A 17,415-nucleotide genomic window follows, 5' to 3' on the forward strand; every position below is an offset into this window, starting at 1 on the left:
CCTCACCTCCTCAGTCACATGACAAGCCACATTTCTTCTCACCTCTCTCCGAGTCTCTGCATGGTCATCCTTATGTGTTTCACATTCACTTTGTCTCCCTTCCCGTCTTCTTCTCATCTCTCCATTACTCCACCCTCACTCTCTATTACTTTCCAAACTCAATGCTCTCAAACGCACATCTACGCTACGTCTACGCTACATCTTTTTGCACTTAGACACAGCTTGTAACATCAGCCACCCTGCTCCTTAAAACAGCAACAATATCTAAGAGGTTCAAAAGTCAAACATGCTCTCATATCCTAACAGGCGCTTAATCAGCTTTTAATGTAAGTGACTAAAACTTCCTTTTACATTCCAGTCATTAATTGGAACTCCACGACATGGTAAATAAACGGTACACATTGAACCTTGACCCTACAGCTTCAGCCTGCTACAACACAGATGACATGCGGGAATCATCACTGCAGAAGATTCCCATTCCGTTTCATTTGTCAGCATCTTTCGGGAGTTGCATATCCTTATATATATATATATTCAAGCTAGGGAATGGTGTATTTGATCATAAATAGCATCTTAGGTAATCCCTATCATACAGATTTTAACAACTTATCAGTTTTCATTAATGCAGGTTTTTAAATATATTTCCACCAGTATCTTCATATCAGCCCCAGTACAGCATTGCATCAGGGAGCAATCAGTGTAGCCTTAGAGCAGGATGCTTTATAACCCACTTTCAACCCCACTAATGGTTTGAGCTGTGGCTGACCCGTTGCCACGGCATCCAGAGTGACTGGCTGTGGTGCAGAGGGTCGATGGAGAAATCCTCACTGGTTTTCTTCAACTTGGCATCTGACGGCAAACAAGGGTGTGTGTGTGTGTGTGTGCTTGCATTTGTCTGTGTGCATTAGAAGTAAACAAACTCTATATTATAAATGTTAATCTTTATCTGTGGGGAAAATGGAATCTGAGATTTTACCCCAGATGGAGTTCTACGTAATTCAGAGCTGTTCGATAGAATGCATTAAAACCTCTTCCTGCCTCTATGAACGCACAGTCCTAGTTTTCACTAACATCACTTGAAAAAGAGTTGCTTGACACATTTATATGTTTTAATATGGATCCTTATTGGACTGTATGGAAATTACATTTAATTTGTCGCACAATAACACTGGATTCAAAATGTTGTATCAGGTAAATCCGAACTGAAGAAAAGCAAATGGATGGCTTTACCTGTCAGTGAATGTCTGCTGCACCTGAGGTGAGAGGGGTCGTCTGGGGAAGGGAGGCTGCCGATGGACCGTGTACAGGAGAGGATGGCAGCTGGCGCACAGTGGGCTCCTGGGCCCTGAAGACAACATGGCAGCATCGATCTCCATCTTTTCATCAAACGTGCAGATTTTGAGGGCAGTGACTGCATCGTAGGTGTCCAGGCGCAAGGTGAGGGGCATGTCGCAGAAGATGTGCTGGGGTCCAAGGTCAATGCTTTTCCCCGTGTCCGTTATCAACGCTATGTCGGCTATGGCTGGGTTGTCTGCAAAACACAGAGAGAAGCTCAATGTTGTCATCTCAAACTTCCCAATGGGTTTTTATAATAATAATAATAATAATGCATTGGTTTTATAGAGAGCTTTACATTTGGCATTATTTATTCACTCCGTACTTGGTGGTGATGAAGCTACTATTGTAGGCACAGCTGCCCTTTATTTATTTTCAATTTTACAGGATAATTAGATAATGGGTTATTGTATTGGCACAGTCGATTACCTGGCTCAAAGTTATTATTCATATAAGATTCAAATTCAAAACAAAACTTTATTTTTTGATTAAGAAAATAAAAGGAGGATTAAGTCATCCTTTTTACTAAATGTATTCCTGTCATTAAAATGCGATGTGTATGCAGACACTTCATCTAGATAAGCATTGTATGTTGTAAATGAGTCTGATATGAGAACTAAGCCCATTTCACACAATGTGTTGGTACACAGCGTAGCATTAATACAGATATTTGTTATTAGTCAAAGATCAAATATAGATTGTTATTCATATATAAACAGAGAGAAAAGGGTGACCTTTAATAAATTATTTTAGAGACGAGTAATTCAACTCTGTTGTGAAAAGTTTTTTTTTTTTAAATATGGCAGAATGACTACTAACGTTTTTACTTATTTTACTTTTTTTACTTGGCATGAGGTAAAGTCCGGATGCCTTACAGTGCCAAATTTAAGTGTAGTACAATTACCCCAAGTCTAATAGTTCTGAATCTGATGCTGATTACCGTAGTTACCACCTCTAAATACCCCACGCACATTTTCACCAGATTTACATTTTCCAGATGTGAACACAAAAACAAGATCAGATCATTGATTTTTGCAGTATTTCTATGTCTGGATGCCCGTAGGACAGACACAGCCTCCTCCGTCTGTCAATTAATGTCTTCAAATTTCAGGGGTTTTGGGCACTGGTTCAAATTCTTGTAACTCTTTACAAAATGAGGCTCCGATTGCCAAGAATTTGAATCATTATATCTAATAAGCTTCACCACACACATCCAGTTTCCCAGCATTTCACCACTTCCAAACATGTTTATTTGGAACCCAGGTATGACTTCTCCTGCTGCCCTCAGGACATGCCAAAGTGGGGGCATTAGAGCTACACTTACGTGAAGAGACGTAGGTTACCCAAAGGGTGAGTGCCTGTGGAACGACAGGGTGGAGGAACCGTAGTGTGAGGGTGCAGCCCTCTGTGTCGGGACACGGTGAGGTCACGTTGGTGTCATAAAGGCTGAGCTCAGGACTCCAGGCTTGAAGACTGGGCTCGCAGGGCTGCTCCACATCAGGAGAGCCTGGAAGGCAAGAACACCACAGAGACACAGAGATTCTCAGTTACTTTCTCTAGTTCATCATAAATCTAGAAACACAACATGAATAACAATTCAAAAGTCAGATGATAGTGAATAGATCAGATATTACACCAGTGAGTGCCTCGCATTCTTTCAGGTAGATCAACCGAACACACGCGTGTCATGGCTGGTACACGAGCGCATTTTCGTTGGCACGCAGAGAATATTAAGAAGCAAAAAAAATATTGTATTGTATTATATTATAAAGCGGAGTCAGTAAAAAGATTCCTCGTAAAAAAGGCCTGTTTGAAACTGAAGCGCCACCTACAGGCCAGACATGGCACAGCTGAGCCCTGATAAACAAGGAAAGGGGTCCCACTAAACTGCTGCTGCTTCTTCATGCCAGTGATTTATAGATGTGCACTATTACATATAAGGTTCAACTACAGCACTTCGGAGTGAATTTAAATACTGTGAAAAACTGTGAAAACAGATAATTTACAAATGATTTTATTAAAGAAGTCAGAGTTGGCACTGTGGGCTTGATCTTATTGAAAAGTGGCACGCGTCACGAACAAGGTTGCGACCCCTCAGCTAGATGGACCCTTTTCACACCCAACTGCTTGAACACATGGGATCATGGGATCATTAAAATGGGGGGGGAATTAAACTGCGGAAATTAAGCACTAACCTGAGCATCAAATTTGGACAATCCATGGCTAGTATTTCTCTAAATAATGAAAAATAATAATCAATTCAGTTTCTTAAGGCACAAACCAAACCAACGTAGAATAAAATAGCAACGGTTAAAATTGGCTACTGCACCTCCAGCCAAACTCCAGCTGGCAGGTCCATCCAGCAGCAGAGTGAGAGGCAAGAACTCTCCACTCAGAAGGATTCAAGATGGCCAAGAGCTAGAGTAAGTGTTTACATAAAATGACTGATTAAAAAGGGTAAGACCATGCTCTGTGTGTGTGTGTATGTGCATGTGTGTGTGTGTGTCCTTACATATCCACTCATTCACCTTTAGCTGAACAGTGAAGAAAGTTATTTTCTCAAACAGCTGAAAGGCTGCAGAAAAGAGCCAAGTCCTGCCAGTGGTGTGGAATACACAGAACCTCGGACCACAGACACACAGCAACAGCCCGACGTTGTGTGACGGCCAGCGGTCTGTCTGGTGCAGCAGTTTCTGTCCTAAAAACAGTTTGATCTTTTATGAACATGTGATCCTCAGCCAAATGTAGAAATGTGTGTTTTATTTGTGTTGGTGTTCCGCTCATTGGTTTGAAGTAGCGAGACTCACAAAGTCCAGATGAAGTAGATTACTTCAACTTTGGTATAAATAATGTGTACGGTTGGAATGTTTTCTTACCTCTGGCAGGGAGGTTTTGTTTTCACCCATGTGTGTTTTTTGAATTAGTGCGCATGCGGCGAGACGCGCCGCAGCCTGCAACAGCAGCTCCGACTCAACGCTTTGTTTCAAGTTATTGAGAAGTTATTTTTCCTTCTTACTTAACCTTCTAATAAAATAAGAAAATAAAGAATTAACCCTGCTGGTAGAGAGTGTCAGTCCTGTTCTACGTTGATTTGTTTATATTTTGGATGCCTTGTGTGCTCCAGGGATCAGCTGATCTTGCGCCTTCCGGCCGGTACGGGTCTTATGCTACCGGACATTCCAGGTGAAGTTGGGCTGGTTGAGCAAATTACGTGACGCGGGCCTTCGTTGGGCGATGCAGTGTAATGAGGTAGCAGCATGGAGGATCAGGCACTTGTGTAAAAAAACAACTGTTTGCAATATAATGTTTTCATGGAGGAATCCAGTCTGGCTATTCTACTCAGAACTTTTCAAAATAAAAATAATTCAAAAGCATTGCGTAGCCACATATGAATGTTTTTCTTTTCTCTTTGGAAGAGTGGCCAAAAATGTTTTGCTGGAAGTTTGGATAATAACTTGCAACCAGTAATCAAAGTACCGGTAATACAAAGGATTGTAAACAGGGCCGTGTATTGGTGATAAGCCTGAGCTGGAGGCTGAGGATAGATTACAAGCCCGCTGTCAATCTTTAATGTTGTTTAACCACAACACAAAATGACCTACAGCCACAAATCTTCATCTCTTAAAAATCCATAGTGTTTTGCAAACATAATATTGTGATATTCATGTACGTTGAAGCTTTCTTAAACCCCGAGACAAATCCAACAGAGTGTGACATCCTATATTACGCTGCATGTTGAACATGTCTCCATGTTAGTTTACATGCAAGTTAACTTTAAGGTAAGCACAAAAACACAAAGTCAGATTCTGTTCAAATGCTATCAGAAAACTTCCATCACTTCTACTACCTAAAGTTGAGTCGTGTCTTTTGACGTCATCAACCTCAAGCCTCAATCCAGTCAACTGTGGCACTGGCAGCATTTAAAGATACTGAATGTACAAGGACAATTGTTTCCAACATTGTGGCCAGCAGTGTTTGCCATTTGACTTGCGCTTTGCACTACCAGCCATGATGGCCGTGCTGAATTAATGCAATTTCCCCTCTCCCTTTCCTTGCTCAAGGCAACGTTGCCGATCTCCGTCGGACGACAACGTGACTCTGCACATCATCGTCTTCATAAATGGAAAATTGTGAAAAGGGAGCCAGGGTCGCCAGCAGACTGGCTGTCTCCTCCGCTGTGTGCATAGCAATGTTTAGAGTAAGACTGTAATGGACTCATCATCATTATGATCCCACAGTGAAGGAGACCACCATAATCCTCCTGTTCCTCCTTGCCACTTGATTTCAAACAGCAGAAATTCCAGCCGAGGATTTCCACATATTTTGTTAGAGTTTACATCACAAAGAAGGAATAAGCTACTGTGTAGTTTGTTCTGATGATATTTTTTCTTTCTTTATTGTGCTTTGTTTGCATTTTCTCCTTTCGTTCCCATCCACCTGCACGTCATGTAAAAGAAAAGTGGACTCCAAAAATTACACCAGTAATAATTTCTGGAATAATAAGGACCATGTGGTTCCATAAAAAGTGTCACGCTTAAGAGAACAGTGCTGGAAGATGTTTTTTTTAAGCCTTGTTCTTATAGTTTATAGTGAGGTCTGGAGCTGAGGGCAATTATCAATTAATTAATTTCTGCGTTTTCCTCTTCCAGAAGCCATTAGCCTTGCATGCACTTGAACTTTACAGGGAATATATATGTGTGTGTGTAGGTGTGTGTGTGTGCGTGTCCAGAACAAGAGACAGAGGTAGAACTCAAGGACACAAACTCAAACCTGAAACCACCAAATTCCTCCGTATCAAGAATTATTGCGAGGAGTGGGCATCAAGAAGAGGTCAATGTCAGCTATAGAATTTAGGAGGAAGGAGGAGGAAAAGCAATTGTTAGCTTCCTGTCACTCGCAATGAAAAATTTAAATTCACGACTTTTCATTACTGATTTAATAGTGATACAAATATTTTAAGGCATTTAATCTCTAAAAGCCCTTATGTCTCTGTGAAAACCTCCGTTTTGGCATATTTTGTAGATTTACATGCAGTTTCAACTATTTCTCATTCAGAAGGGGTCCATTAATAAGATGGTTACAAACTAATGAGCTGCAATTGAATTAAATTTCTCATTCATTCATTAATTTTCCAAACCACTTTGTACGTTACCGGACCGCGGGTCGTGCCGACGCCTATCCCAGCAGTCTACGGGAGAGAGGCGGGGCACACCCTGGACTAGCCGCCAGTTCTTTGCAGGACCACACACACACAGTCACTCATTCACACACAGGGTGGGAGGAAGACGGCGAACCCGGAGGGAACCCACGCACACACACTGTGTGAGGAGTTTGCATGAATTAAAAAAGGCAAATCTTCTTCCATACTTTGAACACACAAACATTTGACTGACCGACTGCCTCTTCAGGAGTCCAGTATCCTGACGTGTCACAGATTCGTGGTGACGTAGCCTCGTAAGCATACTGATGGAAGACGCCATCTTTCTCACAGTCTCCACAGTTTACCGCAGAGACATGCAAGGAAGAGCTGGAACAAAAGGAAACGACAGCGGAGGATTTTAAAATATCATGCAACAATTCAATATATACTTTAGTACTTTAGTAGCTTCGGCTTGATGGCGTTCTGGTTTACACGGTTGTCTCAGAGCAAGAAGGTCCTGGGATGGTTCCCATCTGGCCTTTCTGTGGGGCGTTGCATGCTTCCCTCCCACCATCAAAAGCATGCTAGGAACATTAGATTAGGTTGGCCCATTATGGCGATGCACTCAAGTCGCCACAAAACACCACTCGGGTTCAGATGCGGCTACCCTCTCATCCACCGGGGTAAACTCCAACATGCATGCACCAAGCCGGGGGGGGGGCACCCCTGCCTGGTGCCTCTCACCAGCGTCAACTCCAGAGTGGAAGAGAGTCCAACCCCCTCTCAAGACGAGTGGTTCCAGAGTCCTTGATGCGTCGAGATGAGGCCAACTATATCTCATGGGAACTTCTCAACCTCAGACCAGCTCAGGCTCAGATCAAGACAATGGTAGAACCTTGTGTTACCCTTCAAAATAGTTACACCCATGACCATTCAAATGGGCAAAAATGCCCAGGGGTAATACAAGGGTTAATACTTAATAGTGATATATTATTACAATTATGAATCAGTCCAGTAGTACCTCTGATAAAGTGGTCCACTTATAGGGGGCAGCCAGTAAATGGTGGCAGAATCTGGACTCTGGTTTGTGACAATAGGGGCTAGCGGGATGGGGGCAGGTTGTCGTCCCATCAGCCACTTCTGGTAGACCATGTCGAGATAACAGTGCATCCGGGCTACCTGGTTGGGTGTGAAATGGTTGGTGCAGTTGTCATCTGATGTAGTGAAATGAAAAGGGAAAAGGCCAGGAATCATCACAGATCAGATCACCCAACAGCGACAAGACGTTGAGAATGCATTAAAAAAAACAAGAACAAGAAAACATTGAAGGCTAATAGTCCAAAGGTTTCTTTGAAATGTGTGAAACAGTTATTATGCTGCAGTACAGATACAATGACACGTGGAATATTGAAATCTGGGTCATTTCAACGTGACGACATGCGACTGTCACACTGATTTGATTTCAAGCATGATACGATCTTCCTACTTTAAAATCGACATGCATATAAACATCTTCAGCATACAGGATAGTATAGGGTGCCACGCCCTGTTGGGATTGGGTATATTTTAGGATGCATTCACTGGACCTGTGTAGCTCATGTAGTTGCTGTAAGGCGTGTCCCGGTACGTGTTAATGCCACAAGAATCGTTAACAGATCCGGGATCCTGGCAGGCTGTGGATTTGGGGGTTGGTGCAGTGTCAGCACACAGATCTCCTGTCTCCATAGACGGGGTCGTCTCCTACAAGTGCAGAAGACAGAAGAGTGAAAAACCCAAACCCGGTATGCACATCTGCTCTAAACTAAAACTAAATGGAATAAACTGCTACATCTGAAGTTTGAAGTGAAGATGTAATGTCTGGCCATTCATTACAAGTAGGATTTTGTTGAAGATATTGCTATTCATTCATTCATTCATCGTCTTGAAAACGAGATGACCGTCATCGCTGACGGCTAACTGCGGGGAACACTCCGGATGAGACGCCATCTCATCAGGGGTCACCAGCAGGGCCACACAAAAGGCAGACCATCATTCATGCTCACACTCACACCTACGGACAATTTTGGAGTAAACAATTCATCTAATTTGCATATTTTAAGAGGTGGGAGGAAGCTGGCGAACATACAGAACTCCACACAGAAAAGCTCCAGGTGGAATAGAACCTCCGAGCTTCTTGCTGGGAGGCTACAGTGCTACCCACTGCGCCACCGTGCTGCCCAGTTAATACAAATAATATTATTTTCTTTATTAAACAAATCAAAAAATAGAATATTTCGTTCTCTTGCCTGACATGGGTCATCACAGGATTCCCGCTCGCTCACCCCCTTAAAAACGTGGTACAGTCCAAAAATGTGGCCCATCTCATGGATCATGGTGTTCTGGTGGCCAGCGACACCGAAGTAGGACGGGTTCAGGACCATTCCACCTGAAGACACAGTTACTGTTCATAGTTCAACGTCCTTAGATAATAGGTATCGTGCAGATTGAGTGTCTGCTTCTCGGAATATGGGTTATTTTAACGTGATTTCACCAACAGTAAAACCAACGATCAAACAAATGGCAGGATTCTAGCCAGCTGTGTGCTTCCTGACGCCGACCCGGGAGGCAGAGAAAAATATAATCTGTCTTTTTATACGAAAAAGTAATCAATAAACACTTTACTAAATACTATAATAACAACGATGTGTTTCTCTAAGTTGGAGGTTATCTCATTCCATTCAAAGTGAATCAATGAGTTTCTTAATATAAAGTGTGATAAATGATCGTTCTTAAATGATCTGAATCATTTATGTATTATCCATTTTCAGATGCTTTTCTGACATACTTTACGGGAGTTGCTGGATTCTATCCCAGCTGACCACAGGCGAGTGGCAGGGTACACCCTGGATGTGTTGCCAGCACATTGCAGAGCCCCACAGAGACAGATAACCTCTCTCTCACACACACACACACACCTTCGGACAGAAAGGAATCAAACCTTCTTGCTGTGAGGCAACAGCGCTACCCACTATGCCACCATAAGTGAGTAATTATACAGTGCAATTAGTTGTCTCTTTTTAATATTATATTAATGTTTTTTTATTTAGTATCTTATATTATCTTATATATTAAACCCCACATACACAAAGTAAAAAGATAATCATCATTATCATCGTCATAATAATGATCATAAACTCAGAGGGCTGAGCTGTTAACAAGCCGTTACGCTGTTTCTCAAAGGCGTCAGCAGTTTCTGCAGGATTACGGATGAAAGCTGACTGATGGCTCTTTTACGTTTTCAGACTTTACTGCTTTTTCTCTTTTGATTGGATTTTAAGGCAGATTTTATGCTCTGTATGTACTGTATATTTAAACGATTATATTCTACCTTTTAGTTGAACAGTACTCTGTTTGTATTTATCTGACGTTCCCTGGTAGCTTTTCAAGAGTCTGAATTTAATTTCACAGAAAGAAGAACAGATCCGGCAGTTAAGGATTTTATGATTCGAAATTAAATATGAAAACATAAAATAACATCCAGATGACTTGTTTTTAAACAGGGGCAGATGCTGAGCAGCTGAAACGGATGTCATGAAGGAGACGTGCTGTAGAGAAGAAAATTAATTTGCTTTATTTGAAGTTCAACTAATAACTTCCTCGAATACAGAACAATTTACTAGAAGCAAAGCTATATAACAGCATAAGCTGGAGTTCATTACCTGTCTGCACAACAAAAGCTTGCAAGTCTAGTTTGGATATTTGATGTATTTTACCAATGTGCTGTGTTAATGTGATTGTCAGTTAATATATAGATATATATATACCGTATTTTCCGGCTTATAAGTTGCTGTTTTTTTCATAGTTTGGTCGGGGTTGCGACTTATAAATCGGAGCGACTTATATATTTATTTTTTTTACAAAATTTGTGAGCGCAGAGACAGTAGCCTAAACATTTCTATAAAAGGTGTTACAGGGAACTCTGTCGCTGTTTCTGGAGGGTCGGAGTTATCTGTCACATCTGTTATCTATAAACACCAATTAGAGGGGCTGAATCAAAATGTTGGCAAAAAGAAGGTCGTATTCTGCTGCTTACAAGCTTCAGATAGTGAAATATGGAGCCGAACACGGTAACCGAGCAGCAGAAAGAGAGTTTGGAGTGAGCGAAAAACTTGTAAGGGACTGGCGAAAAGCGGAGGTTACGCTAACTGAAATGAAGAAAACAAAGAAAGCTAATCGTGGGATGCTAGGTGGCCGCAGTTGGAGGAACGAGTTCACGCATGGGTGCTTGAACAACGTGCTGCTGGGAGAGGTTTGTCAACGGTGCAGTTACGTCTCCACGCCCAGGTGGTTGCCAATGAGGTGAATATAAACGGCTTTGCGGGAGGACCTTCTTGGTGTTACCGCTTCATGCAACGCAAACGCCTCTCTATCAGAGCAAGGACGACACTGTCCCAAAAACTGCCAGCGGACTTCCAAGCCAAGGTTGACAGTTTCCGCGCGTTCATTGAGAAGCATGTAAGTGATCACAACGTGACACCGGATCATATTATCAACATGGACGAGGTCCCCCTCACTTTTGACATCCCCATGGGCCGAAGTGTTGCAGAGAAAGGGCAAAAAAGTGTGAATATCGTTACAACTGGTCATGAGAGATCACACTTCACAGTGGTGCTGGCATGTTGTGGAGACGGATCTAAACTGCCACCGATGGTCATTTTCAAACGAAAAACCATGCCAAAAATCCAATGCTCCTCAGTTGAAGTCGCCGTGAACGAGAAAGGGTGGATTGATGGAGAAATGATGAACTTGTGGCTAACAAAATGCTACAATAAGCGACCGAATGGCTTCTTTAGAGCACGCAAAGCTCTGCTTGTGATGGATAGCATGAGAGCGCACATCACACCACAGTTAAAAAATAAATTAAAAGTTCTCAACTCCATACCTGCCATCATCCCTGGAGGCTTAACCAAAATACTCCAGCCACTTGATATCTCCGTGAATAGGAGCTTTAAGTCAGTTTTGCGTAACCTGTGGGAGCAGTGGATGACGGATGGAGAGCACAGCTTCACGGCAACCGGGAGAATGCGCCATGCAACTTTCCTGGAAGTCATTGAATGGATCGACAAAGCATGGGCTTCAGTGACAACCGAAACCGTCCTGTCGGGATTCAGAAAGGCTGGAATAATTGGAACTGCAACTGACGACGAGTCTGATGTAAGCGACGTAGAAGAGGAAGCGGTGTCTTGTCTACCTGCCGAGTTGGCGGAGTTATTCAAAAGTGACACCGAGGATGAAGATTTCCTTGGATTTCGTGATTCCGAGTAAAACCTGATATTTTGGTAAACTTGTTAGCATGTTCTTTGTGCTATATGTTGTTTGGTGTTGGATTTTAGCAAATAAATTTTCCCCAAAAATGCGACTTATCCTTCAGTGCGACCTATATATGGTTTTTTCTTCTTAATTATGCATTTTTTGGCTGGTGCGACCTACAATCTGGAGCGACGTATAATCCAAAAAATACGGTATATATATATATATATATATATAAAATATTTTTCAACCTAGAAATCTCCATAGGAAATCATTTACTCGACAAAGGCCAGGGAAAGGAATATAAAACATAATAATGACTGCTGGCAAACATTTCTGTGTATTTTATTCATCTGATGAAAGCTTCTTTCTGCTTTGAGCATGCAGTTAATCTCATTTTATAGCTATTAATATCTTTCAAAGACAGCTGGGAAAGGTTTGTGCCGACTAATAGGCTTTCATTGAATCAACAAATGATGTGTTTACTCAATTATGAATGAAATCAACATTTCGAAAGAACAAATACTCAGCAGATGTGATGTTGTAATGTTGAGTCTGCCATCGTTGGCAGTGAAGACTGTTTGTACACACACCGAAGTGAAATTGGTTTGTGTCTTATGGGGGGGGGGTGTTACGGCCCTAGGGCCGCTGTATTTTCCTTGTTGTGTCTGTGTGTCTTTCCTCCTCAAGGTGATCGCCCCTCCTCTGATCAGCGGCTGTTCTCAGCTAATCAGGTAATCACAGTTAAGGAGAGTGGAGAGAGGTGCGGCGCGGGATGGGGGTGGTGATGGTGAGAGAAACCGGTGTGCCACAGGGGTGGAATTGTGAGGCTTGTGTCTGGTCACCGTGTCAAACGCGATTGTGTGGACAATTTTCCCGGGAACAAATTTCTATTGTTTTCCTCCCTTCATCCCCTGGTTAACATCACGGAAGGTAATGTTCCTAATATCAAGTAAACCTCTGGAAAGTGGAGCTGAATTGCTGATGGTAGAACTCACTAGTTCGTGTATGGTAAGTGCACAAGGGTAAAACCGTCATTGTTGAATGTTATATTTCTTTAAGTTGATTAAACATACTCTGTCACCAAAAGGCTCCATTTACCGACCGATCTGCCTGACTTTTGAAGCATATATTCAACTGGTAATCCTCCTAGTTTTTCATTACAGTCACCTTTTTTTCTGACAGTCACATAAATACAACTGATTTTTTATGATATTATTCTGAGCTCCCCTTATCGGACTGTAAAACAAAGACTCCGGAGACCATTTTAGAAGGATTCTTCTTCTCAGTTTGGGGTTTAACATATCTAGGAAGTTTAAAATTGTAAATATGTGTGAATTCTTTGGATATTTTCATTAAAAGATAACCGTTCCCACTAGAACCAGATGCAGTCCATTGGACTTTTGAATCCACTCAGTTGGATCAGCAAAAAAAATAAACAGCGCACAAATAAACAGTTGGAAAATGGGCATGGGTGGCAACAATGGAATGGATCCCACCCTGCCGTCTGTTTGTTTGCTTTTTGTTGGGTTGATTAGCCTTTTCCAGTGGAAAGTGGTCTAATGCCTGGAAGAGGAAGGAGGCAATGCGCCAGGAACATCTCTGCCAGCTCGTTAGACTATGGTCAAAGAAGACAAGAGATGAACGGATGGATAAAACAACACAGAAAGAGAGGCAGGATAAAAGAAAAAGAAAGTTCAAAAAAACAAACGTCAGAGGTATATTTATAAAGACCAATGATAATACAGACAGACGCAAGAGGCATGAAAAGACGACATTCGCACAGTGGCTTGCTTGAATTGGCTCACCTTGGTAGGTCAGAGCCTCCTTTGCCCACGGCCAGGTGGCAGCTCCCGCCAGATCTTCACGCACAGAGTTGCGGGCAAAGAAAACATTGAGCGTGTCACCGCCACTCAGACGCAGCTTCTCCTTGAGCTCTTTCACGCTCATGTAGGCCCTGCAGGAATGGAAAATGGGAAACCAGAGAAATATCAGCACCTTTGGAGCTAAACAGCTTTAGCACAGGTGTGACGCATTTTGGAGACCTTGACATGAGTTACATATTTGTCTTCATTTTGCCAGTCTGTTGCCATTCATAAAAAAATGAGCGACATACAGTTACCACTTGTAGTGCAAAAGTGTTTTCACGTCTGTACACAGTTTAGTCTTACTGAAATTGTTAAATGACCAACAGTCCATCCGCATAGGTGTTGTTAATTAAGCCACCAATTTATCCCGCCTCCCAGGAAGGCGTCAGCCAGTGAGATTGTTGCCTTATGTTTATTGCACCTGTAATACTTTGGATGGTTTGTAGTAGGTGTTTATAGATTTAAACCATGGATTTACCTCACTGCAGATTTGTCTATAACTTAATCTGTAAGTGAGATAAAGTCTAGTTTTGGAGTTGCACTTTAGAAGGGCTAAATAGCAATTAGCTTCCTTCCATCCATTTTCATCCGCTTATCCGGGGCCGGGTCGCTGGGGCAGCAGCCCAAGCAGGGAAGCCCTGCAGACTTCCCTCTCCCCAGCTCTTCCGGGGGGGATCCCGAGGCGTTCCCAGGCCAGCCGAGAGACATAGTCTCTCCAGCGTGTCCTGGGTCTTCCCCGTGGTCTCCTACCGGTGGGACGTGCCCTGAACGCCTCACCAGGGAGGCGTTCAGGAGGCATCCTGAATAGATGTCCAAGCCACCTCAGCTGGCTCCTCTCAACGCGGAGGAGCAGCGGCTCTACTCCGAGCTCCTCCCGGATGACTGAGCTTCTCGCCCTATCTCTGAGGGAGAGCCCAGCCACCCTACGGACGAAGCTCATTTCAGCCGCTTGTACCCGGGATCTCGTTCTTTCGATCACTACCCAAAGCTCGTGACCATAGGTGAGGGTAGGAACGAAGATCGACCGGTAAATCGAGAGCTTCGCCTTTCGACTCAGCTCTCTCTTCACCATGAGCATCTGTGCAGGGTCCGCATCACTGCAGACGCTGCACCGATCCGCTTGTCGATCTCCCGCTCCATCCTTCCCTCACTCGTGATCAAGATCCCGAGGTACTTGAACTCCTCCACTTGGGGCAGGATCTCCTCCCCGACCTGGAGGGTGCACTCCAGGTCGGAGTAACACTTGTAACACTTATGCTAAGCTAAAATGTGTTGGAGCTAGATTAAATCCAACATTTTCCAAGCATTTTTTTTTAAAGAAACTACTCTTAAAAGCACAGGTTAGACCACCTTATTGGGAGACGACAGCTCGCCTCATCCATCAACGTATGTCTCCGTAGCGCCTTCCAAATCACATTTATTTGAATTGGTCAGGATACTGCAAACCACTGTCACCCCCGCCCCCCTCACCAGGTGTGTGCATGATTAATTACCCAGAAGGCACTTTGATGTAAAGTGCTGACTATGTTTTCTTTGCTTGTAGTGATGTCACATGCAATTTTTCTTATGTGCTTTCTTAGCTGGAAGGCTTTGGCCACCGAGCCGCCTTCCCAACCTTCCGAGCGGTGAGAGTCCTGGTGCGGGGGTCTCCATGCCTGGCCAACATTCACATGGATCTGAATCATTCTGAGAGTTTGATGGAAAAGCGTTGCTTGTCTGTGTGTGTTTTCAACTCATCTGTGTAATGTCACAGAAATAAATACTCCACACTGAGTCCTGCACAGATGCATCAGTGTAACGTGTCACATTCATGTTACTGTGAACATTATAATAATTATTATTTCGATCGTATTGTTGTTTGTGAAGTCTGTTTTTCATCAGTGATAACATCATGGATCATTGTTTCATGTTTTTTCCAGTTATATTTGATAAAATTCATTTCAAATGCAGGTGTGTATCCCCCCTTCCCTCTCTCAGTACATGTGTTGTTCTGTAAATAGGAAAATGTTTCCTCGGGCACGTTGCCTGACTAAATGCTTGTCTTTCTCTATCACCAGGGTTCAGCTGAGGCTTCACGCAGAATCCATCGCTTCATGCGCAATTACAAGTGGCAGAAAGTTGACCACTTAACAGCTGAATTTTCAACCACAATGGAGTTCTATAGCAAATCTGGCAAAAACACTTCTGAAGGATTGAAGTGAGAGGTTGGTATTAACAAAAATACCATTTATGGAGAATTCCAACACTGAATAAATCTGTTAATCGGTTAATTTGAGCCTGCAAAAATCACAGGATGGAGAAAAATTCAGAAACTTTACAATACTGTTTTACAGTAAGTCACTGTGATATTCATTTACCTTTTTACAAGATGTGCTGAAACCGATTTACATACAAAGCATGTACTATTCCAGAACACGCCAGCAGCCACGTCTTGTTTGGGGAGGAATGCATCAGTCTGGTCAGTGCTAAAACATCTCCTGACCAAAGTCAACATATTATAATATTGCCTCCAAAAAAGACAAATAAAATATTTCTTTAGTTTTAAACTGTGGTGTTTGTTGGCACTACGATAATGAAAAAATAAATAGGACATTCAGCCAAAAAAAAATATTATTTACTCAAGGGCATATGCATTTCTTGTTAATCCATGAAATAGTTTATTTGTACTTGACAAAACGATCCAAAAAACCTTTTCACGCATTCTTGAGTCTGCCTGTTTAACTAGAACCACTGCAATTCTTTTTTTAGGTTATACCTTACTACATCACAACGATTGCACCAGGTCCCATGTGATAAAGAAGATAAATAGTGATTGATGCACAGCTGGGGGGGGTGGGTTCATAATTTCATGTCATTTCAAGTAAAATATATCTGCAAGAACAAAAGTGAGAATCAAGACATGTTCAGGTAAAAAAAAGATTAGACTGGGTTTGTTCTTTCGGGGCGTTGCCTTCAACACATTTCACACAATTGAACTGTCCAAGATTGACTCATCAATCATTTTTGAAAAGCCTGGTTATGTGTCTCAGCATTATAGCTCCGTCACTCCCTCTCACTCTTGTCTCTCTGTCCTTGTTTTCCCATCCCACCCTGTTCTCTTTATTGTAATACCAGAATGTGCAGCATATCTGGCCATCACACCAGAATGGGTTCTCGACAAGAAATTAGTGTTGTGACAGCATCTGGCTTCTGAAAGCTTTGGCTCAGCACAGCAGCAGCAGCACAGCAGCAGCCCACAGTCTGCATGTCAGGCCAAGAGCTCCGAGCAAAAGGGACGACAGATATCAGAAGCCCAGATCCTACACATAAAAATAGTGTAGGGCTCCAAAGACGCCAACAAAATGTCAGGATCTAGGCATGTTGGAACATTCACACACGTCAGCACTCAGCACTATCAGCAAGCTGGGGTCATGACCTTTCCAGGAGACCTCCACAACTGGGACTTGTTGTAGGACATTCACATGTCCTGAGTTGAGGATCAGGAACTTATAGATAGGAACTGTGACATTTAGAAATACATGACTGGTGTGCAGCAGAGGTCTCATAATCTCTCTTTTGTTGTCACCTATCTGTTTATGTATTTTTGTTTGTTTGTTTGTTTGTTTTTTGTATTTTCGTTTGCAGGTTGACACAAAAGGACTTTCAACGGAAACAAGCCCGCAAGGGCTTTTTTGAAATGCTCCTCTTAGACCGGATGTTTGACGTTATTTGTACTGTAATACATGCTACTGTGTGACTGTACTTGTACTCTAACATTCTATCTAATAAATATATTCATCATCA

At 42.6% G+C, this 17,415-nt stretch overlaps 1 protein-coding gene across 1 annotated transcript in view; it reads right to left on the minus strand.

Moving 5' to 3' along the window:
- Positions 1-17,415, minus strand: part of pappa2 (pappalysin 2) — a 52,636-nt gene that overhangs the window by 24,615 nt on the left and 10,606 nt on the right. The window contains exons 5-11 of the mRNA XM_068748823.1: positions 13,573-13,721; positions 8,761-8,900; positions 8,062-8,215; positions 7,497-7,689; positions 6,729-6,862; positions 2,660-2,842; positions 1,231-1,531 (exon numbers count right to left, since the gene is read on the minus strand). Coding sequence (XP_068604924.1) covers positions 1,231-1,531; positions 2,660-2,842; positions 6,729-6,862; positions 7,497-7,689; positions 8,062-8,215; positions 8,761-8,900; positions 13,573-13,721 — 1,254 coding nt within the window. The remainder of the gene's footprint in view (positions 1-1,230; positions 1,532-2,659; positions 2,843-6,728; positions 6,863-7,496; positions 7,690-8,061; positions 8,216-8,760; positions 8,901-13,572; positions 13,722-17,415) is intronic.

The sequence above is a fragment of the Brachionichthys hirsutus genome, chromosome 15 (assembly GCF_040956055.1).
Source record: "Brachionichthys hirsutus isolate HB-005 chromosome 15, CSIRO-AGI_Bhir_v1, whole genome shotgun sequence".
NCBI lineage: Eukaryota > Metazoa > Chordata > Actinopteri > Lophiiformes > Brachionichthyidae > Brachionichthys > Brachionichthys hirsutus.